The sequence below is a fragment of the Dermacentor silvarum genome, chromosome 1 (assembly GCF_013339745.2).
Source record: "Dermacentor silvarum isolate Dsil-2018 chromosome 1, BIME_Dsil_1.4, whole genome shotgun sequence".
NCBI lineage: Eukaryota > Metazoa > Arthropoda > Arachnida > Ixodida > Ixodidae > Dermacentor > Dermacentor silvarum.
In genome coordinates, this window is record NC_051154.1 from 425,648,101 (window position 1) to 425,672,297 (window position 24,197).

The 24,197-nt window shown below is 45.3% G+C and overlaps 1 protein-coding gene across 1 annotated transcript in view; it reads left to right on the forward strand.

The window, feature by feature from the left end:
- Positions 1 to 22,592, forward strand: part of LOC119437665 (sphingosine-1-phosphate lyase) — a 155,658-nt gene extending 133,066 nt beyond the window's left edge. Inside the window, exons 12-13 of the mRNA XM_037704660.2 lie at positions 14,719 to 14,986; positions 18,543 to 22,592. Of these exons, the coding sequence (XP_037560588.1) occupies positions 14,719 to 14,986; positions 18,543 to 18,653 (379 nt within the window). The 3' untranslated portion in view covers positions 18,654 to 22,592. The remainder of the gene's footprint in view (positions 1 to 14,718; positions 14,987 to 18,542) is intronic.
- Positions 22,593 to 24,197: the final 1,605 nt, after the last annotated feature.

A 24,197-nucleotide genomic window follows, 5' to 3' on the forward strand; every position in this document is an offset into this window, starting at 1 on the left:
AGTCATTGCCATAATCTTATTACTTATAGATTTTACGCACTTTACAGCGACTGTTTTAGGCCCCTTTACAGCCATGCCACATCTAATGTTGATATAATTGACTAGTCATATACCACTAACCAGCCATTACCATCGTCTTGGCGCTCTTTGGCCACATCTGGCCCTTGCGCCAATAAACCACAATAATCATCATCACATATGTACACTCACAAACAAACGTCCGGAGATCACGGCATCAGCGAAAATTTTAAATATTTTTCACAGCTACACAACATACAGTGATGCCTTAATACATTGCATTGGTTGAACAAGCAGGTGTAGGCTGTATCACTTGATTTAAACTAGCATGCCCAGGCTGCGAAAGAAACAAAATTTTTGCTGCACTGTTTGTCTCCAAACTTTTGCTTGCGAGTATGCAAAGTGTGGAAACTCTGTGAGCACTGTACACCTGCATGAAATATAAAACACACTGTTTCCAGACAAGCTTCAGCCGAAATCCATCATGTCTACATTTGCACAAAAATGTTGTGCCATTGTACCTCTTGTGCAGCTACAAGAGTTGTTGCACACCACTGAGCCTTCAGTCTTCAGCCAATGAAATAATAATGAAAGAAATAATAAGCTTCACTTGATTAAGCCAGAGTTGGGCTTCTGGCCCTCTGCAACGAAAACACGACGAATTGATGTCCTATTCTGTCATCTCAGAATAGGCCACACATATGGCACCAACAGTTTTCTGCTGACTGGTGATGAACCACCAACCTGTGGTAGATGTGGTGAGAGGCTCACCATCCTCTACGTCCTCCTGGAATGTTGGGAAGCCGAAACAGAGAAAAAGAAACATTTTCCCCTAGCATGCAGCTGTCGTGTCCCTCTTCATCCCATTATGTTTCTTGGCGAAGAACCGCTTTTTAATAGAAAAGCAGTGCTAGGTTTCTTGAATGACATCGTACTACATGTAATTAGCCCGAGATATTCGTAGCACGTCCTCTCGCCAGAAGATGCGGCTGCGATAGTGTTTAGTATAGCACATGCGTCCAGGTCTTTGTTTCAAGGGCTCTGTTTAGGCAGTAGTGCTTCATGCCAATTTTCGTATCCGACATATTTTATATTTGTAACATTTATTCGCAATGCATATTGTCGCAAGATGCGAAAAACGGCATACAGAACGACGCTGGTGTGACGACAAACACAGGCTCTATATTCAAGGCCCAACAATAATTGTCCGCGCCAACTTTATCTTCTTCGGAGAGAGCGATGCTTACGCTCCTGTCCCTCCCTTCATTGTCTTCTTTAGTCGTGACATTGCCTCCCTTCTAAGAAAGCATCGTCCCGATGCTTTATCGTGACGACGCCAGGATCTGTCCACGCGTATGCTGCAGTGATTTCATTCGGACAAATAAGGCTTCATCCGGACGACATGCACAATCTCCGGTGCATGCCGTCTACGCCTTGAGGAATGTGGACTATCGGAAATGACTTCATAGTTGACATCAGAGAGATGTCGTATGACTTTATACGGACCGAAATACCGCCTCAGTAGTTTCTCTGAAAGGCCATGACGGCGAACAGGAGTCCAGACCCAAGCTCCAGGCTCGTAGGAGACTCTTCGGTGGCGAAGGTTATAGCGCCCTGCATCGTACTCCTGCTGCCAACGAATACGTATGCGTGCAAGTTGTCGGGCTTCTTCAGCACGCTGAGTGATGTAGTCAGCATCAGTTTCGACGCCATCACATTCATGTTCATGTGGCAACATTGCGTCGAGCATGGTTGTGACATCGCGACCGTGGAGAAGGCGGAGCGGTGTCATCCTCGTTGTCTCTTGCTGAGCCGTATTGTATGCAAAGGTGACATATGGCAATATCTCGTCCCAGTTTTTATGCTCCGCATCAACATACATACAAAGCATATCCGCAAGTGTCTTATTGAGGCGCTCCGTGAGTCCATTCGTTTGCAGATGGTACGCCATTGCCTGCCGAGAGATGTGCCACTAAGTCTTAAAACTGTACCCAATAGCTCGGCTGTGAATGCAGTTCCTCTGGCAGTTATTAATACTGTGGGGGCGCCATGTCTCAGTACGACATTCTCTATAAAAAATCGAGCTGCTTCACTGGCCGTTCCCCACGGCAGAGCTTTGGTTTCAGCGTAGCGCATGAGATAGTCCGTGGCTACGATAATCTATCGGTGTCCCGTAGAAGAAGTTGGAAATGGGCCTAGCAGATCCATTCCGACTTGTGCAAATGGAGTTCTGGGTACTTCGATGGGATGGAGGAAGCCTGCTGGTTTGACGGCTGGCACTTTCTGCCGCTGGCAATCAAGGCATGTACGGACGTACTGTTGAATGGTCGCCGTCAATCTTGGCCAGTAATACTTTTGTCTCACTCTGCAGAGCGTTCGTGTGAAGCCTAAATGGCCGGATGTTGCTTCATCATGGCATGCCTGCAATATTTCATTCCTGAGAGATGTTGGGACGACGAGCAAGTAGGGGCTGCCGTTCGGAGAAAAGTTCACTTTATAGAGGACGTCGTTGCGTAAGCAAAACGATGGAAGTCCTCTTCCAAAACGTTTTTGTAGAATAGAAGTGCGACCCTCCAGGAAGCTAATAATGGGCTGCAATTCTGGGTCTTCGCGTTGCTGCTGTGCAAGTTTAGTCGTGTTGACAACCGCAACAAATGCTGTAGCGTCATCTTCTGTACTTGCAGGTTCGAATGGGGCCGAGAAAGGCAGTCGGCGTCCGTATGCCGCTTTCCCGACTTGTACACAATAGTCATGTCGAACTCTTGATGTTTAAGGCTCCAGCGCGCCAACCATCCTGATGGGTCTTTTAAGTTCGTCAGCCAGCAAAGATAGTGGTGGTCACTGACAACATCAAACGAGCGGCCGTACAAATATGGGCGGAATTTGATCACTGCCGAAACCACCGCGAGACACTCTTTTTCTGTGGTGGAATAATTTCTTCTGTGCGGGAAAGACTTCTACTTGCATAAGCTATTACTTTTTCAGCGCCCTCTTGCCACTGTACAAGTACAGCTCCTAAGCCAATATTGCTGGCATTAGTGTGAACTGCTGTCGGGGCATCTTCATCGAAGTGTCCCAGGACCGGTGGATTTTGAAGGCGTTGCCGTAGCTCGTCGAATGCTTTCTGCTGATCTTCATCCCATACGAATGCTACATCTTTGGTGAGGCGGGTCAACGGCGACGCAATGCGTGAAAAGTTCTGAATAAAACGCCGGTAATATGCGCATAAGCCTAAAAATCGTCTCACTGCCTTTTTGTCGGATGGCACAGGAAAATGTTCAACGGCAGTCATCTTTTCCGGATCAGGCCGTACCCCCTCATTACAGACAACGTGGCCTAGAAAAAGAAGCTCTTCGAAGCCAAAATGGCATTTTTCCGGCTTAAGCGTGAGACCGGCGGACTGTATGGCTTGAAAAACAGCACATAGTCGCCTAAGTGCTCGTCAAATGTCGCAGAGAATACAATCACACCGTCTATATATACTAAGCACGTTTGCCACTTGAGTCCTGTTAAAACGGTGTCCATTAGCCGCTGAAATGTTACTGGCGCGGAGCACAAGCCGAAGGGACGTACCCTAAATTCATAGAGACCATCAGGTGTCACGAATGCTGTTTTCTCGCGGTCTCTTTCGTCTACTTCTATTTGCCAATAGCCGCTTCTTAGATCCATCGACGAGAAATAGCGTGCATGCCGTAGTCGAGAGAATCGTCTATGCGGGGTAGCGGGTAAACGTCCTTCTTAGTGACCTGGTTGAGTTTTCAGTAGTCGACGCAGAAGCGCAAGCTGCCATCCTTCTTTTTGACTAACACTACCGGCGATGCCCAAGGACTTTTCGACGGCTGAATAACGTCATCTTGAAGCATTTTCTGTACCTGGTTTTCTATCGCTTCGCGTTCTCGCGCTGCCACCCGGTATGGGTTTTGCCGTATGGGTCTGGCCATTTCGTCTGTAATAATTCGATGTTTGGTCAGTGGCGTTTGGCCAACTTTGGACATCGAAGAGAAGCAGTTCCGAAACTCATCAATAAGCTCGAGGATCTTTCTTTCTGTTTAGATAGTAAACTTGGGCCGACATCAATGGATAGAGGCACGTTCGGCAGACCGGGGAAATCGTCTAGTTCAACAGTCATGCAGTCGGTAACCTCATTCAGCTCTTCCATGTACACGACTGCCTTACCTCTTGTAAGATGCCGGCGTTCAGGGCTAAAGTTTGTTAGTAGGACGTCTGTCTGACCGCGAGAAATGTCAACTGCACCTCTTGCAACTGATACACCATCACTAAACAGCAGACCAGGAACTTGTTCTGCGATCATGTTGGAGATCCTTGGCGAGTCGCATGTTACAGGCACAAGAGCGCTTGAGTGCGGAGGGATGGTCACATCGTCATCGAAGATACGTGAATGCTCACGTCGCTGATCGTCACAGGGTACAGCCAAATCTGCATTCACCCAAAACGTGACCGACCTGTCCGGAATGTTTATAGTAGCGCCGTATTTGTGCAGGAAATCCATTCCCAGTATCACGTCTCTGCAGCACTCCAGCAATATAACGAAAGTTGCAACAAACGTCGAGCTACCAATATGAATTCTGGCCATGCATTTGCCTGGAGGGGTCATCAATTGACCTCCCTCCATTCTTATGTGGGGACCAGTCCATGATGTCTTGACTTTATTAAGGCTATCGGAGAGTTTCTGGCTAATTATTGAAAAATTGGCCCCAGTATCTACTAAGGCGGTTACTGGGTGTCCGTCTATGAAAACAGCTAGGTCGGCACTTACGACTTCCCTTGGGGTCGGCAGAGGCATATTGTCCGATTGCACAGATAGTGTTGGGGGTGTTGAAGCATTTCGACGGTCAGCAACCTCCCCCCCCAAAGGTCGCTTCTGTTAGTTTCCCCGACGAGGGCTAGGGGACCTGCCGCCCCTGACTACATCGGCGTAACTGCGACCTTGTGGCGAAGAGCTCAGTGCAGGTGACGGAGAGCGGGTTCGACGAGTGAAAGGATGTCCTTGTGGAGCAACATCGTCACTGTAGTGCCTGTTTTCAAAGCGATTTCAAGGAAAGGCGGGTGGAAAGCTCTGGTATCCGGGGTCACGATACGGGCAAAAACGGTTAACGTCGCCGGCTTCTCCACATTGAAAGCACAAAGGACAGCGGTCGACGGTGCGCCACATTTCTGTCCTGCGAACAAATGGTCGACTTGTGGGCGTCCTCTGCGGCCAAGCTGCAGTTGCCTGCGGAGGGAAGTAGGCCGATGTTGCCACAGGTACACTAGATTGCGTGGTCAGTGGCTGCGTATTGTACGGCGGGGATGGCAGCTCGTTGAAAGGACGAGCCATTGCTGATGAGTTGTAGGCTGCTGCTGGAGGAGGACGACGAACAGCCGATGTGTAGCTCAGAGACCGTTGGTTCGGTAGGGATTCGGGCAGCGAGAATGCCTGCCTGATTTCTTGTCACACAACCTCTGCTACAGAAGCCCCGACTGACTCCTGCGGGGTCACAAGGAGGTTGCAAATCTCTTCACGAACAACCTCCCGGATGAGCTCACGAAGCTCATTGCCGGCAGCCAGAGCAGAAACGTTGCTCGAGGCGTTGCTTGGGTGATCAAAGGGTCGGCAACGTTGTTGCAGTGCTCGTTCGATGGACGTAGCTTCCGAGATGAATTCCGCAACAGTTGTCGGCGGGTTGCGAAGAAGACCGGCGAAAAGTTGTTCCTTGACGCCTCGCATCAGATGGCGGATTTTCTTCGCTTCCGGCATCTCTGGGTCAGCGCGGCGGGACAGGCGGGTCATGTCCTCCGCAAACATGGCGACCCTCTCATTCGGTTTCTGGATGCGCGACTCGATTAGTTGGTGGGCAGAATCGCGAGGATCGTTGTTTGCGAAGGTGGTGGAAAGCTGCTGTCGAAACTCATTCCAGGAAGTCAGTGTGGCTTCCCGGTTCTCATACCATGTACGAGCGCTGTCCGCCAGAGCGAAGTAGACGCGTGAGAGTTTTTCTTCTGCAGTCCACCGATTCGCCTTAGCGACGCTCGTATTGCGCGAGCCAATCTTCGACGTCCTTGTAAACATCACCATGGAATGTCTCGGGAGTCTGAGGATGCTGCAGAGTCACCTGAGAAGGTCCTGCGGTTGCCATCTCATTAGGTAGAGGTCCAGTTGGTGGGGAGTTCTCCAAGAAGATTACCTCTGGGCTGAGGCCCCGCAGTCGGCGACTGTAACGGTGGACAGGATTGTCCACTGTAGGAACTGATTGCGGGCTTGAACTCGGCGTTGCACTCTGCACAGGAGTTCCGGGCATCAGGGAGTACCCAGCACCTCCACCGGTGTCGCAAGATGCAAAGAACGGCACACAGAATGATGGTGGTGCGACAACAAACAGGCTCTATATTCAAGGCCCAACAATAATTGTCCGCGCCAACTTTATCTTCTTCAGAGAGAGCGATGCTTGCGCTCGTGTCCCTCCCTTCATTGTCTTCTTTAGTCGTGACAATATTTCGTGCTCATAGCACACGTTATTAGTCATTGCCATAATCTTATTACATGTAGATTTTACGCACTTTACAGTGACTATTTTAGGCCCTCTTACAGCCATGTCATGTTCACCACTCGTAATTCAGCACTCCAATTCCAACTCATTAACACTAGCCTGGTGCTCTTTGGCCATGCATGGCCGTTGCGCCACAAAACACTACATTCATCATCATCCGCTGGAGGTCAGGGAGTCATCGCGTCTCTGAAAAAGAGAATAAAAGTAGCGGCAGGAAAGTGGTGCTTGTGAAAAAAGATAAATGTATGAATCAAAGAAAGAAGTGAATGAAAGGAAAGGGAAGTTAGAAAATCAGCATCAAAAGTTTACAAACTGCGAGATCTGTGAAAGCATTTAACTTTCGAGCAGTTTGTGACCATAGCCAACAAAACCATACTTGATGTGGCATGTTATATTACTAGTAGAGGCTGGAAATCCTAATATGGGGCTGTGTTCCCAGCATGGAGAAATACAGTAAACCCTTGTTAACGTGAACTCTGATATCTCGAAATATTGGCTAAGTCTAAATTTTTTTTGGCTGTGGTCTAGGCCCATGTTTTTTTTTTCACCCCTGATCTTTAAACGTCTGGATATCTTGAAATGTCGACTTCAAAAACACCATAGAAAAGGCCATAGGGCAGTGTCAGCAGCATCGCTTGCACTTACTTTTCACTCGGTAACAGCTCGCTAGCTTAGGCAGATGCTACGCTGGGCCTTGCTACCCCCTCTTTCTGTCAGTAAATAGCATGTCTGTCTCCCATTTGCACAATGCCATAGTGGCACAAGTTTTGATCACCAGCAGCAGCAGTGGGGCAAAGCCTTGTTTTTCTTTGCCATATGGCAAGGTGCTTCTGCACAATAACCTGGTGAAAATCTAATGTGCCACAGGCACTCGGCTGATGCCTGTGAGCACTCTTGCTGAACTCCCTCTAACTGTATGTTGCCAGTAAAAGTGTGCATACTTTTGGTAACTAGTTTTCTGAATGCATATTGTTGCACGTGTGAAGTGACCAGCAGCTCAGCTAAAGTTACCCCAAGAGAACCACTCATACATCTTGCCTGCCCTATTTTTAGGCGTGTTCAAGCATCTCAGCTGAAGCATGCTGTGTGATCAGCTTCCTTTTTAGCATGTGCCAAAATGCAAGGCCAAAAGAATGCAGTTTGTGATCATACAATCACAAGTGCCTTCCTGTGATTAAGGCATTTGTGTTTTGAGCAGGGTGTCGAACCAAATTGGAACTGAACCAAAAACCATAGCTGAACCGTTATTTCCACCTGAACCAGAACCAAACCGAACCATTATTTTTCTGCCATATTGGAACCAAACCCAAACCGGAATTTATTGGAGGAACTGTTCCAAACCAGTTTGACAAATGGCTCAGATGGCCCAGTGGACTTTCTCCTAGGGCACATAAGAGGGGAAATGTTGGACAAAAGCTCAAAGCCTCCCATAGTTGGCAAACGATTCCCACACTTCAAGCAATACTCAAACAACTTTAAATAATACTGACACTCATTATGTTGATAGTTTTTGTGCAACATTAGGTGGTGAACAAATGCAGGTACCTTACGCATGCTTGCGCATCTTGCTGCAGCAAATGGACTGGGACAATTCTGTTTAACTTCCTTTTCTGTTTTGATGCTGTACTGATGCTGTATGTGGTTGGTGGAGCTGCAGTTGTAATCGAATAACTCGCAAGAAATCTATAGCGCTGAAAGTACTGACATTCTTTCTTGTTTGGCTTGGCATCACATGTGATATGCGAATGCTTCATGTCACAGCGGCGGTGAAAGAAAGAGGGAGGAAAACCCCCTGTTCAATCTGCCGACCAGGTACCTCAATGATTAAGAAATAAAAACACAAGATCCAATTCTAAATTGTACGTGAGGAGTAACTATCAAGGAAATTCTGAGCAAATTTCGATCTCACGATGACTGTTGACGTTAATGCATTTAGCATTCAAGCAAATGTAGTGACACACCACATTGCTGAAGACACCTTTATTTAGAATGTGTAGTGGCCGTTGCTTTGGCTATATGTGATTTACACTGTATCCAGGATTGGCTCGCTATGCTATAACACTCGCTCGCCAGGATTGGTTACGACAACGATGGCATGACTGTATGACGACGGCATAGCAACAATGGGTTGATGATTCTGAAATGATAACGACGGCATGATGATGATGGCATGAGCACACTGGGATGACAAGTGTATGAAGACGATGGCGTGATGACAACTATCTGGCTATGACTGTATGACATTCATGGCGTGACGACGACGGTATGACGAGAATCAAATGATGACGGAACGACCATGACGGCATCATGACGACGGTATGACAGTGAATGCATGACGATGAATGTATGACGAGAATGGCATGGCAACGGTGGTATAATTATGATTGAATGATGACAGCATGGTTACGATGAATTGACTCAGAGGGATGACATCAATCAGAAGACGAAGGTGGTATGGTGACAACGGCAAAACGACAAAGGGATTATGTTTCTGAAATGATGACAGTGGTGCAATCACAGCATGATAATGACAGCATGACGACATTGGGATGGTGATGACTGTATGACGATGACGACATGACGAGAGTCTGATGATGAAGCTGGAATGCCGAGAATGAAACGACCATGACGGCATAACTACTGCAAGCACATACCTAGTGGCCTAAGTTAATAGACAACTTGGGTCACTGGGCGGGAAAATGGTTAGACATGTGAAAACAGTAATACCTGAAAGTGGGTGGAGTATCCTAACAATACTAATCGCATTAATATCTTTATTTAGATCTCTAAGGAATTTTCAGTGTAGTGTAAGTTTGTTCTACTAGGTACAAGTAGTTCAAGTGATAGCCGACCATCGGTGTAGGTTGATGTGACTGCGAAATCAAACAACTAGGAGAGCCACACCCTCTGGTGCTATTTTTTGGGTGGAATGGTTACACTACCTAATATAATTTATCTCCATCAACTATACGGCAAATTACAAATTGCACAAAAGTCTGTAACATGGACTTCAAATAAAACAGCAAAAATTCAAACATTTACCGTATTTACTCGATTCTAACGCACCCTTGATTGTAACGCGCACCCGTTTTTCGTGACCAAAAATAAAAATTCTTTACAGTACCACGCACCTCATGCTTTCATACAAAAATACAACTTTCTCTCATCAGGAAAAACAAAGATTTACTCCCCATGCACAAAAAGTTGCGATGAATAAAAAAAGTAGCAGTTTCGCCCGAAAGGCGAAGCATCGGTTGCCATAGAAAATTTGTAGGCCGCTATACGAAGTAAGGATAGCAGTTTTATCGGCCGTATAAACTTCTAAACATTCGCTTACTAAATAAGTCGACAAGCATGATTTCACGCGCTCACAAGCACACATGAACACATCTCGCTCATTGACCGCGAAAACTCGCTTTCAAAACGCTGGAGTGACGAAGCGTGGGGAGTGAATTGACCTTCGTGCTAGCATGCCTCTCGCTTCAACGCGACCAACAGTGCAAAAACGCAGCGCACGGTGGACTCTCCTTGTTGCAGATTGCTTTCAAGATAAAGAGAAGGTGATAGTGTCGCCTAAGTGATTTGATTGATTGAACAACTTTATTGAGGGTCCTGCGAAGTTAATTCGGGGCGGGCCTTAGCCCTGGCCTAGGCTTCGGCCGCGAGCCCTTGGGCTCGGGCAGCTTCCTTGGCTCGCTGGACGGCCCAGAGTTGATCTTCTAATGCGGAGCTTAGCAGAGCTGCCTCCCAGCGCGCCCTGCGGTTAGAGACTGCCTCCTCATGGTTTCTGTGTATTACAATCAGCACTTCTCCTGTAGGTCTTGCTAGGTGAATCATCGCAGAATACGCCGTGCTTCAGTCCACTGAAACCCTTCCGTGTAGCTTTGCTGGCAAAAATCTTCTCCTTCTGTTTGCGCCAGTCCCGCAGGCAAGTTTCAGATTCTCCGAACGCCCGCGATGCGGCCCGATTTCTGTCCGTCTCCGCCCACATGATCACTTTCCTTTAAATGCGGTATCATGATGAACTCGGCACTTCATGCTGATAGAGCAGACACAGAAAACGGAAAGACGGTAGACAAATGCCTAAGCACACGTACTGCAGCACATGGAGGAAGCTACGGCAGCTAGGCCAGAATGTAGCTCGGCTCGAAGCGCGTGCGAGGTGGCCATTTTGAAATGCCGATGGCTGTATGACAATGCATATTTAGGGTCATACTCAATTCTGACGCGCACGCAATTTTTGGACCTGTTTTATCTGAAAAAAATTGCACGTTAGATTTGAGTAAAACTGTACAGAAAAAAATTCACCGATAATTACAATACTCCCTAATGCAAAATTTGAGCACAGCTCTATACATGTTTTCATTACGCAATATATTGAGGCATCGCACCGATCACCGTACTGAGTGGCAGAACTGCGACGTGCGGCGCTTTACTATATAGACCGGCCCTTCTCGGCAACTGCAGCTTATGCAACCTTTACCGGGAAATGCTTGGGGCGAACGCTATGCGAGAAGGCGAGCTTTCTTGGTTTTTTTTATTTCCCCCGCTCGGCCAGACGTCTTTCATCACCTGCAGCACCACATATTCGCTCTTTCATTCTTCACTGTGCTCGTTCGCTCGGTTACACCGAGGGACAGCGCCGACGCTCACTGCAGGAACAGGCACCTAGGAGTTTTACTATAAAACATGTAACAGTCTAAATTTCAGCTCTTTCAAATAACGGAACTTGCATGAGTGTGTCATTAGAACTTTGTTGCAGGCTGTAAAGAAGCGAACACCCTTTGTAAGGACAACGCCTGACACACAGGCCTGTGTCGTTGCTAAATGTTAATACATTAATCCCTCACTGGTCCATCAACCTCAATGGGCATGACCCGCCGTGGTTGCTCAGTGGCTATTGTGTTGGGCTGCTGAGCACAAGGTTGCGAGATCGAATCCCGGCCACGACGGCCGCATTTCGATGGGGGCGAAATGGGAAAACACCCGTGTACTTAGACTTAGGTGCACGTTAAAGAACCCCAGATGGTCCAAATTTCCGGAGTCCCCCACAACGGCGTGCCTCATAATCATATCATGGTTTTGGCACGCAAAACCCCATAATTAAATTTTTTTTTATTTCAATGGGCATGCTTGAACGTGTAAGGCAGCTTACATGTGCAACGTAATGGAATTAAGTGTGTTTTCAATGCATTGGGCACTGTGGGCTTTCGAAAACAAAAACAGTACGCCTGCACGCCTCAGGTCACAGTGTATTCAAATTCTTGCGTATTATTGAACCAACCACAGATACGTCAGTCCACGTCACTTAAAAGTAGAAATAAACTCTTTTGCTCAAATAAATTTGCGGGTGGCTGCAAAACGTTTTTTTGTAATGCTTTTCATTTTTACTAACTCTGAACCGTTATGAACAGGTGTGAACTGGTTCATGCTGGTTCTAACCTTTATATTTTTGCTTCGGAGGTGAACCTGAACCAAACTGGAAAATATGCTATGGCTTGAACCCGAATTGAACTGAAAATCTTTTCGGTTTGACACCCTGGTTTTGAGCTCCCAAGGTGATAGAATGAATGCCACTACAGGCAGTATGCTACGTTTCTGTAGCATGTGCTCAAGCTATATAACCTTTGCCGCTTTATATTGTTCGTCTTAGTATCCCTCATCATAAGCGCACCGATATCTGCACGTACGTCCATGCTGATCCTCAAAGCGCCAACGCCAATGTCAGCAAAGTGTACACAAGGCTGCATCAATGATATTACTAGCATGAAATGTACTGGTTTGTCCAGCAGCATGTTCAATCTTGCACTGCCCTTCAACAAAGCAAAACCCCTTCTCATCACCCTACTGGTGCACTACAGCCGCTACCGTACCCTGCTTGACTGTTCGACCATCTGTATTCCTATAAATGTCCACATTGCGATCAATGTGCAATGCTTTACCACATGGTATGGGCTTGCGCAAACACACCACAGCTCACACCCGTAGCACACCCCACCACACGGCAATGGGAGGCGGCGCTGTCCAGCTCCGACTCGACGGACCAGCTCAACCTGGTCAACCGAGCGAGAAGGGCAGCTAGGGCTGCTGGACTCCAGGACTGAGGGGACCACCCACTGCAGAGCGGAGGAGCTACTTACGCTCGCGTGCTCCTTTGATTAAAGTTTATTCTCTCTCTCTCAGGATCGAACTCTATGGCCAGCTTCTGTACAGCAGGTATGGAAACCGCTGGATTATTGTTTGCGTCCATCACCTGACATGGTAAGCCGAGACCGCTACCCTCCCCGCAGCAACAGCGCACTACATTGCTATGTTCATTCTTCATAACTTCGTACTTCACCACGGTGCTTCTCGAGAACTACTCAGTGGTAGGGGTCGTGTCTCCTTGTGAGAAGTAATACAATCCCTCCTTCACGAGTGCGACATCATTAATCAGAATTCGACTGTGTACCACCCACAAACGAACGATCTTACAGAGCAGTTCAACCGCATGCTCGGCGACATGTTTAGGATGTACATCTCGTCCGACTACACCAATTGGGACACTACTCCCATTCGTTATGTGAATACAATTCTGCCACGCAAGCGACCACAGGTCTTTAACCCTGTTTTTCTTATGTATGGACGTGAGCCTTCTTGTACACTGGATACTATGCTGCCTTGCTGACCTTACGCCGCTGAGTGCGCTACAATTACAGAAGTCGCGTGCTACACTGACTATGGCCGCCAGCTGGCTTGTTCACTGACCAGCGAGGATCAGGGGCATCAGAAATGCGACATGAGTCATCAGGCCATGCCCACCTTTTTTGTCGGTTCCCTTGTTTGGCTCTGGATACTGTGTCACACCCCTGGCATTTCTTCTAAACTAGTCGTGTGGCACCACAGTCCGTACCGTATCATCGATGCCACTTTGCCTGTGAACTATATCGTTGAGCCTGTCGCACCATCACCAGACCTCCGTTGTCGTGGTCATAAGACAGTGCATGTTAGCCACTTAAAGGCATCTTATGACCACCTCATCTTGTCTGCTCCATGAGTTGCGTGGATGGCTTCGTTTCACACCCGGGCAAATGTAATGAATCAGACGCATCTCATCTTTTTGGTGGCAACTTGAAGACGACGATGACGACCCGTGCTGTGTTTGCTAGAGAGCTCGTGCTGTTCGCTGCTGCTAGGCTGATCGTCAATGATTGTTGCCTTTGTAATTAAATCTCATTACACACTCAAAAGTCTATGCATAAGCAAGAGAGGGAGGGAATGATGGATGTATTCTCCATGAATCTTTCAGTCCCTGCTTAGGGACCTGGGCTTGTACTTTGAGCATTTTCTCATTGGCCAGCATTTGACTGCACGCCACTCATGATGATGAGTGTGATGGCATATTACCATTGTGGTGTGTCAATTCGGAACTTTATTTAAAATAAGTTTCATCAGTACAGGCCCTGTTTCCTGAGCAGACGAACAAATGACATAAATGTGAAGCCCTTGGCTGACACTATAGTTAATGACTTCTCTGGCTTGCTTTGTATACCTTTACCTTACCTCTCAGTCTATGTGCACCTGCCAGTTAACCAACCAGGCTTTTACTGAGACAGCAGCTCAAGGTCTGAAACTGGGTTTGCTGTGTCCGTCAATTCCTACTATGTCATTGTCATGTCTCCATTGTTATCATCGCCATGTTGTTGTCCTCCACTTCAGCTTCACCATATGGTGAAGGAAAACTAAACTTTGCCCACTGCCGCCACTGGTTGTTGATCTAATTCGTTGTGGCAACATGCAATTGGGAGCTGAACATACTGAACACTGAACTGCTGCACGATATTTCAATATTTGTGCTTGGCAATCTTTGCAGGTTTTTGTGCACCACGCAGACTCTGAGAGCTTTGGTGTCTGTACATGTATTTGAGTGTAGTGGATGAAGGTAAAGTGTGCACTGGAAAGAACTTGTTCATCAACATCAACGTCCATTGTGCGAGCCTGCTGATGGTGCAGCAAATTAGTTCGGAGTGAGAGAAATCAGTGAAATCTGCCGATATTTTTTTCCATGCTGGTGCACATACCTAGCTGCTCAATGGCTACTTGGCTCCTTTGTATTATACCTGGTTGAGGCAGCTGTGAATATTGATCGATTGATTGCTTTGCCTTTGTACAGGCTGCGTGCAGTGCCTGGCATCCAGGTGCTCGGCTCACCCGATGTAAGCGTGGTGGCTGTTGGCTCAGAGGAGTTTGACATCTTCCAGTTGATGGACAAGCTGACGCAGCGTGGTTGGAACTTGAACCCACTGCAGTACCCATCAGGCTTCCACCTGTGTGTCACGCTGCTGCACGTGGCAGAGAAGGTGGCTGATCGGTTCGTCAGCGACGTCCGTGAGTGCACAGCCGATATCATGCGTGCACCTCGTTTGCCAAGCACTGGAAAGGTGAGACTGGTGGCGCTTTCTTTTTGTTATTGTTGTTGGTGGTGGTAAAAGATCTGGCACAAAGGACACGTGGGACTTTAATAACAGGACACGAGCCTCCTGGTTGAGTCCGTCTTTGTTGTGCCAAATCTTTCTGGACGAACACGCATCAACTAGGCCAACAGGAAGGCCCTGCTGTGGAACGTTTCCTACTGCATACAAACACCTCAAAATTTTCAAATTTCATTTTCAAAATTCTTCAAACTTGTGGCAAAAATGCACTATTGTTCGACTTACTTTTTTGACAAACCACTTTTTTATGGATAAAAGCACGAAAGTAACTGGAATGTGCATGTATTTTGTTGCACACTTTGGGAATGATTATCTCAAAACTGTGGTCATCCTGAAAATTTGTTCAATGTGGATACGTCTTGCCAACGCACTGGCTACAATTCGTACATTATAGTACAGTGGAACCTTGTTGATACAATTCTGCATAATACATTTTCTTTTCCCGATAATACGATCTGGTTGGATAATACGTTTTGTTGATACGATTTGTGGATGATACGCTTTATTTTCCGGTTCTCGTGAAGATTGTATCAATGAGATTCAACTGTATATGTCCAAAGTAATTAATTAAAAAGTTTAGTGACATGTTGTTAATTAGTGTATGATGCATTTCAATTTCTTATGCACGTAATGTGTGCCTCTTTGAGTAATCCAGCCTAATGACTAGTATTATGCTATCTGTCCCAGGCAATTTTTTAAAAATTCGGTATGGTCTTTAAAAAATGCCTGGTAATACTAGTCACTGACTTTTGCTTGTAAAGCAATATATGTTTTTTTGCACATATTTTGCAGCAAAGTGGAGTTGTAAGTACTATTACCTTTCTTTTATGGTCTAGTATAAATACTACACTGACAGCCGAGACTTTATTGAATAACGTGTATCGGAACAGTGTTACATGTGTGCAGGCTTTCTGAAACACGTGAAGGGGTATCTCAATGCATTCAGCGATTCGAGCAAGTTTGAATGAGCAGGTTTCTGAAAGATTCACGGTGTAAATCACGATGGAATAATGTGAGAGATGTATGAACCGTGTGGCGGCGCCGTGGAGAGAGCAGCTCCACAACTCGCTGTAGTTTCCAGTGGGCAGTCGGTAGATGGCGCAAGCAGTTCGGGGCTCGCCGAGGGCTGTCTTTTACATTGAGCTAATAGGAAAATGAGAGCACATGGTTGTTTTGTGCATGCTTTTCCAGCAGTGTCGAGCATTTTGGAGCACAATAGGGAAAAAAATTATTTGTCCCTTGTTGTAATACAAGTCATGCAAGGAAAAGTTCTTGCTGTTTTTTGCGTCAAAAAATGACGATAGTCTGAACAGGGCGTGTAATCCAGAGGAAGGATCGATTCCTTGAGCGGACAGACTATGTCTGTGAAAAACAATTTGAGCACCTAGTCGTGTGCACTGAATAGACAGTGCAGCAAAATGCAGTATACTGTTACAATTTGTAAACATATTTTTCTTTGTTTTACCGCACCAATAAAATGTTCTTGCACACTTTCTACAGCTCTCTTTGTAGTGCCTGCCCGCTGGGTGCATCTGTAAACACTCATGTTATCTCTGTTCAGTAAACACCTGTAGTCTCGTAGGTGCCCCCAAAACAATCACGTGCTTTAGTGGTTTTAAGTCATCGCCTCGAATCACATAAGTTCAATTCCAAGGCTGTTACTCTTTCCGTCGTCGTGGCATGGAAAAGAAAAATGCCTGAACAGGCTTCGTGTGCATAACTTGCTACATGTGCACAATCGCTGCACGTGCACACCTTCATAATGATGTACTCACCCTCCTAGAAACTACGTGAGTAACCTGCATGCATGATTTTAGTTGGAGGTGAAGGTGGCTAGCAAAAATAAAAAATTCACAACTTGGTTGATGACGGGCACCTAATTGTTCGTAACTAAAGAAAACATTTGAGCCAATGCCTCGTACAACAGTGAGGGTGTGTTTCCCAGCATGCAAGTATTCAAATCTATGCAACAATATGGGATCGACTACGAGCATAATACTGAAAATCAATAAATGCCAACTTGGCTCCTTCGAGGTAATTAAGCTACGGGAGCCACTATTGAACGCAAATAGTGAAAGCGCCATGGATTTGGCTGTGAATCCTTTACCTCCTGCTGACGAGTATAGTCATAAACAAAAATTTGTCTCACAGTGAACCTATGATGACTTTACTCGTCCTATTGCATCTAGTTGTTATTCCAGACACTAGATGGCCACACTTGTCCATGTTGTGCCATTTGTGTGTCGCCTTTCATTATATTGCCGTCTCTGACACCCCCGCATAAAACCTGGCTGCCTCCTCGAAACGAGGCAATGAAAGCGCGGGTAAGAGAAAGTATTTCGACAACTCCTCATCAGTCGACAGCTCTAGAGTGTTGCACGGAAGTGGAAAGGGATGTGTTCTCATCTGAGGAGTCTGATGATGATTCTGTGGATGGACCGGAGGACCTTGTGGTTGCCCGTCAGTCTACCATACGAAGACGGCCTACTAACTGCTTTAAGAGCTGTGGAAAAGTAGCCACTATTCATGTGCATGTTTTTGCACCGTTTAGGTTATTTTTTCTTTGTATTATCTTTCATAGTGTATCGAGCCCTGCAAAATGCTTTTTTGCAAGACACTAGGGCCATGCAGTGAAGCCTTCAAACTACTTTCTTACGCAATTTGTGAAATAAAGGAACTCATTTAATTGAAATAATAGTGCCATTTTATTCAGAAATAAAAGCTCTACAAACTGAGCGAAAAAAAACTTCTGTAAATTTGGTAAAATTTTCTTCTTCTTTTGTGGTGGGAAAGGGTTAAAATCCCTAAAAAACAGAAAAAAGCGCCTTTTGCTTCGTCTTGCAGCAGCACAAAATCACACCAGAGACTGCATACATGTGGCATCTGCATGTTGCACCACATGTAAGAAAATAAGGATGTGTCTTTCTGCAATTTGCCAGCACTGTCATGTGACTGAGGGTCTAGCATAGACGTCTGGCTTTCTTGAATTTGTGTTTCTAGCTTCATTTCGCAGTCATCGTTATTACATCAGGAGGTTATTTAGTATATTACTAACCGCTGAGTGGAGCAGCTGGATGCCTATATGTCTTTTTGATGCCCATTTAAATGCACCTACATTCGCTTCAGTGTTTTTCTCAGCATGAACACTCCATAACCGGCGCTCAAAAAGAAAGAAAATGCATGAAAATAAGCTTCAGATCACGTTTTATTACTGAATATAGTTCTGTGAACTTTCTTAATGTACATACACCAAGCCAGTGGGACCCCGACGGATGGCTCCCGCTGCACCATCTGTCCCAGAAAGCGCGCAACATTAGCGAGTATTCTCTCTCGCTTGGAGGCCAGTTCATAGACCTCTAATATTTTTCCACCGTAGCGTAAATATAAGAGAAAAATTCCCATTTTATGCTGAAGGAAAATTAGGAGCACATTCATATTTACATGAGAAATTTTCATTTTAAATGCTTGTTCTTGACCTGATGATTTTGTTCTTACCTCGTTGCAGGCTGCAATCTACGGCATGGCTCAAAGCATTCCTGATCGTTCTGTGATTGAAGAGCTCGCACATGCTTACATTGACGCCTGCTATAGCACGCGTTACCTCCCACCAAGTTAACCTTGCATCATGTTAGCGTTTTATCTGCCATCACCTGTTGCCATTAGCCGCACCTGAGCTGATATGAAATTATAGTTAGTAAGCAGGCCTTACAATCGCAACAGGGTGAAGGGGAGATGCGCCTTCAAAATTCAGTTGTATTATTACATATAGGATTGTGAAACTTTAAGCCATGAGAGTTTTACGTTTGGCCTCTCCAAAACTGTCACTTGTTTTTACATAATTTTTATATTTTGTTAAGCACATGAAAAAATAATTGCTTTTCGTGCTCACTAGTTGACAAACGTTTTGCATATATTGCTGTGCTATGACCAACAAATTGTACTTCACTCCTTGGGTAATATTTTGTGTGTGTGTATATGTAGAATACCTGAGCATAATTTTGTTGACAGATAATTAAACTCACTTTCTTTTTTCTGGAGAAAGGTGCCGCCTTTCAACCCACATCTCCCCTGTGTAACTGTGGCTGACTTAGTGTGCATGATCACTCATGGGTTCACAAAAGGGTACGCTGCTTTGGATTTAAATTGTAACCATAGAAAGGACGCTGCTTTTTAAATCTGTATATTTATGACGAGGCCACAAGGTGATGGCCGTCTCGGGTAAATTATTCTGGCTTGCTGTGGTCATAAAACAGATATGCATGCAAATATTGAGACCTCTATTATGCTGTCATTGATGTGCATTTGCTATTGGCATTGGTTTTCATTTGTTTGTTTATTGTTTGTTGATACCTCAAGGGTCCCAATAGGAGATTACATGAGGGGTAATGTGAGGCTGGCCATTTTTTATTCAGAGTTGCAGCCTTTTCCTGAAACATTTCATCAGCTGTAAAAGAATAGCGAAAGGTGTTTGTATTGTGCAATGGGAAGTTGCAGTGCTTTGTATGTTTGCTTTAGTGCAGGACAAAAATGATCTTTTGTTTCTTTTTTATAATGTTTTCCATCACTTGTGACTTTTTAGTTGAAATATCAGGTCATTTGTTTTTGTCATCGCTTTAGCATTGCCCTTGAACGCTAATGTATCTCTGGCACTGAACTGCTCATGGCTGCTAAACTGGTGTCAGTCAAGATATCGTATTTTAGGAATACAATTGAACGCACTTATAGCAATATTCAAGTGCCAAGAAAATTGAGTTGTTATAACCGATAATTGTTATAGCTGGGTTGCATGAAAAAAATGAAAAAGGTACAGCCTTAAAAATATTTTACTTATACAAAACGAAGTAGTCCAACTGGATTTAACAATACTTGGATGTAACAATGGGCAGCTGCGGCACCTTAATTTTTTGTTTGTGTTTGGTACTAAAACAAACTGCTTACTGCAATGTTTTCTTGCTGCATTGATGGTTATAACAATTAAATCTGGCTACTGGGTCCCTGCGCCAAGAGGGAAAAAAATGCAAATTGTGGAAAAGAAAAAAAAATGCGACCGCCGCCTCCACCTCCATGTCGCGCATGAGCCGCCCGTCGGTGCAGTCGACTCTTGTTTTGAAGGAGTGGAAAGGAGACAGGGAGGGAGACAAGAGGCTGACAATGTGGCAAAAATCTGTGCAGCGGCTCTTTTTTTTGTCCAAGATTTCGCATTCATTTTCCTTGCGACAGAGGTACCCACTAGCCAGATTTAATAGTTACAATCATTAATGCGGCATGGGAACATTGCAGTGAGCGGTTTATTTTAGCATAGAACACACACGAAGATTAATGATGACATGGCTGTTCATTGTTATATTCTATGTATTGTTTAAAACCAGTATCGGTATAAATTGGTTCGACTGTACACTGTCAATTTCGCTGTCACAATAAATTTCTCTACAGATATAACATTACAGTGTATGTTCTGGCATGGTCATTGTGCTGTGCATCGATTAAAATGGCCAGGAGCTGCTTAGCAGCATCGTTTTATGTGCATTAACTTTGACCATTCAACTTTTATTCTCCGCTTGTACTCTTGTGTGTAAAAAGCTGATGTTTAAAAAAGTATGGCCCTTATCAATCCTTTGGGTATTGTGCGTAGTATTGTTTAAATCAAATTGATGTAGCAAACACTTCATTCACCCCTATGAATTTAATCCCACAAAGCCCAAACACCATTCCATGTCAAGGAAATTTAGAATTTGTTGACCTTTATTTCTGGCCATACAGAGTACAATACTAATACAAAAAAATAAATAAAAGAAAACAAGGTAATGTTATTTGAGTAGACTGTAATATAGGATATAATTGTTTAGTACTAATTGGTTTTCTGAACTATCCACAACTGAAGCTTCATTCCAGCATATCGGAAACAGTGCCATGAGCTTTGCGTTAAGTCTCCCACACTTAAGTCAGGGTTTTGAGGTATCAAATATGATAGTGCGTGGGCCTTTGCGGGGTTAGTGTAACCAGGTTTAATTGTACTTCACCTTATATGCAAATTTAGCTATGCAGGGTGAACATTCTACCATGAGAGGTAAGATTACCAGGAGGGTTTTAATCTTCTGTGCTAGTCACATTTGGAAATGCTGTGTTTGAACAAATCGCTGTGAAAAACACTGTATCTTGGTTTGTGAGTGTGTTTGTGTTGATGTTCTGGGTCTGTATCTTGATTTGCTTACCTTTAAGAGTACTTATGAGGGAACTTTTGCACTGAAATGTGCACTTGTTGAATGTGGAATCTCCTAGTATGTCTGGCTGCAGGATTGCCTCGCGGGCATCACTGGGCTAGCAGAGACCACAAGCAACCCTATGATTAATCTTTTGGCCTATTGCCCCCTGATATGTTGTTATATCTTCAAAATAAATATATCGGTGAGTGGTAGCTGTCACACACCACACCTAACGTATGCTTTCAAGCTAGTGTTTTGTTAGCAGACTTTCTTAACAGACCCCTTGTCGTAACAGAAGCAGTGCAGTGCTTATATACCGTATTTACTCGATTGTAATGCGACCACGATTGTAACGCGAGGGGTGACTTTTCATTGCGTCCATCAAGAAAAAATGAAACCGCGAAAATAACGCGAGGGGTGACTTTTTGTTACGTTCAGCAAAAAAAAAAATTGAAGAAAACCGCTAATGTAACGCGAGACCACCGCATACATGAAAAAGACGTAGTTTCGCCCGAAAGGCAAAGCATCAATTACGATAGCAAATTAGAAGAGAGCTATATGGAGTAAGGATAGTAGTTTTATTGGCTGCATAAACTTGTACATATTTGCTTACTAACTGAATTAACCAGCATGGTGTCATCGCACACAAGCTCACATGAACAGATCACACTCAATGACCGCAGACGACTGTCAAAATGCTGGCGTGAGCAAGCGCAGCTACAGCAGCGAGCGAAGGTTCGTGCAGTGTATCGCTTCAACGGAAACTGAGCGGCGAAAGCACAGCGCATACAAAGGTCAAAGTCATGTGGAGATCGCTTTCAAGATACGGTGTGCGCGACAGCCCGCAGACAAGCAAAGTACAAGCACACAGAGTAGAAGCCACACCCCCTCTCCCACACTGCTTTTCTCCTTTTGCGTGGGAGATTGAGTCGAAAGTTCCCCATGCGCCCGGTCGCGAGATACGCATTTGGTGGTGCAGCTAAAGGTTGCCTTCCCTCCCTCCCTTCCATTCCCCCACGGCTTTTTGCGCAATGGAGACGGCGCGTTTGCTCACCACCATGCGTTCACTCTCCGTGAAAGCGCGCATCCCTCGCGCACTTTCACTCGCACATTTTACTTGGTGATTAGAATTGGGTGCATCATTGCACTTTTTAGACAACTTGAATTTCGGTATTCGATTGTAACACGAGGATCGACTTCAGGTAGCAAAAATCTCGCAAAAACTCGCATTGCAATCGAGTAAATATGGTAGAATGTTATTTCGTCTGCTGTTGACATTCACAATAGCCATGTTCTATTTTATGGGAGCATTGGTGGGAACAACTGTGGAATAAACAATCTTTACCGGTGCATGTACGTCTCTTGAATCTTTCCACAAGTTTCACTGTAATGTATTAGGGATTTGAATCCTCAAGGGGCAGTGTAATTATTTTTGCATTATTGCCACTTCCCTCATTTTATCTTGTGCACTGTTTTATCTCTCTTGCACTGTAACGGGCTGATAAAATTATACACGATTGCGATTGGCCTGGTCTGGAACTCTTCTCATGGAATTGACCAGCAATGGCAGTGATGGGGGGTGGAGGCAGAAACAAACAGGAAAGGGGAAATGGCACTACCTTCGACATCGAGATAACCGAGATTATCAGAAATAAGTTTAATGTGGAAGCGGGCAGCGGCTCAACCTGGCAGCCCAAATGCACGGCAGTACCTTGCAATGAATGTTGTCTGGTTAGGGCAATGGGTTACGGTCATTGATGCTGTGGCGTGGGTATGAAATTAAAAAAGGGCCTTCCTTTTCTCTGCTAATAGACAACTCTTTTCCATCAAAAAGCTGCTATTAGAACACTGAAAAAGTAATACCCTCCTGGGTTAAACTGATTTAGAGTCCCTCCGTACTGTCGTTAAAGTGAATTGGCTTCTTCGAAGGATCCACGAGTAGCCATTGCCAGGAGGCTGCACTAGCTGGGAAAGGTTTAACAAAAATAGTGTATGGCTGACGTGCATTGACAGGCGATCCTAGGCTTTGGCAGGGTGCAGTGCACATGCACACACCCTTTGTTATACTGAGCAGTCTCATTGTTGAGCAATACCACTGATTGCTTGTAATGCCCTAAATGGCACCGTTTTGGGATATGCCATGTGTCATGGGACAAGTCTTTCGTAACACCAGCCACTGGATGGCACATGTGCATAACAGTAGCGTAACCATGGTTATCTGTTTAACGCCAGCTTCATAGCAGCTGACATGATGTGGCAGTCTTAACAAAGGAGAACACTCCCATGCCTTTGCCTCCATGAGCTAAAGAAACTGACCTTGCTGGTCAAGGCAGCATGTCGGATGGTGCTGTGCAATGCTTCCTTGCTGGGGGCTGTCATGTTTGAGCTGTGGGCGCAGCACTGCCAAAGAAGTGCCAACTGTCCCACAGCTAAGTGAAACATAAGTGCTGCATGTGAATTGTGTACACGACGGGCAAGGCGAGACGAGTCCCAAATGTACCTAAAAGCCATAGATGAAGGAAAGAAACTAGGAGGGAACATTACGTCAAGCAGCCAGCGTTTGAAAGCCAACTCTCCATGAAACCTTCCCACTCGTTTTTTCTATCTCCAAAATTCTGCCCAATATGTGACCCTGCAAATGCTTTATTGGTTCCTGGTAGGTTTTAACTGATGCGCACTTGTCTGGGAATGCATCGCCAACTGCTCTGCACAACATTTTCTCCCGATATGCTTATGCAACTTCAGTAGTTTGTTGGAACGTATACTTTTATCTTGTAAAAATGGCGGTACTGCACTAGAAACACACGGACAACAGAAGTGGACAGGAAGGACGCGAGTGTCTACATTGCACCAACCTTGCGCATGTCCTGTCCACTTCTGTTGTCCTGTGTTTCTAGCGCAGTACCCCCATTTTTACAAGACGAATATCCACCAACTAGCCCAATGCCACTCTACTG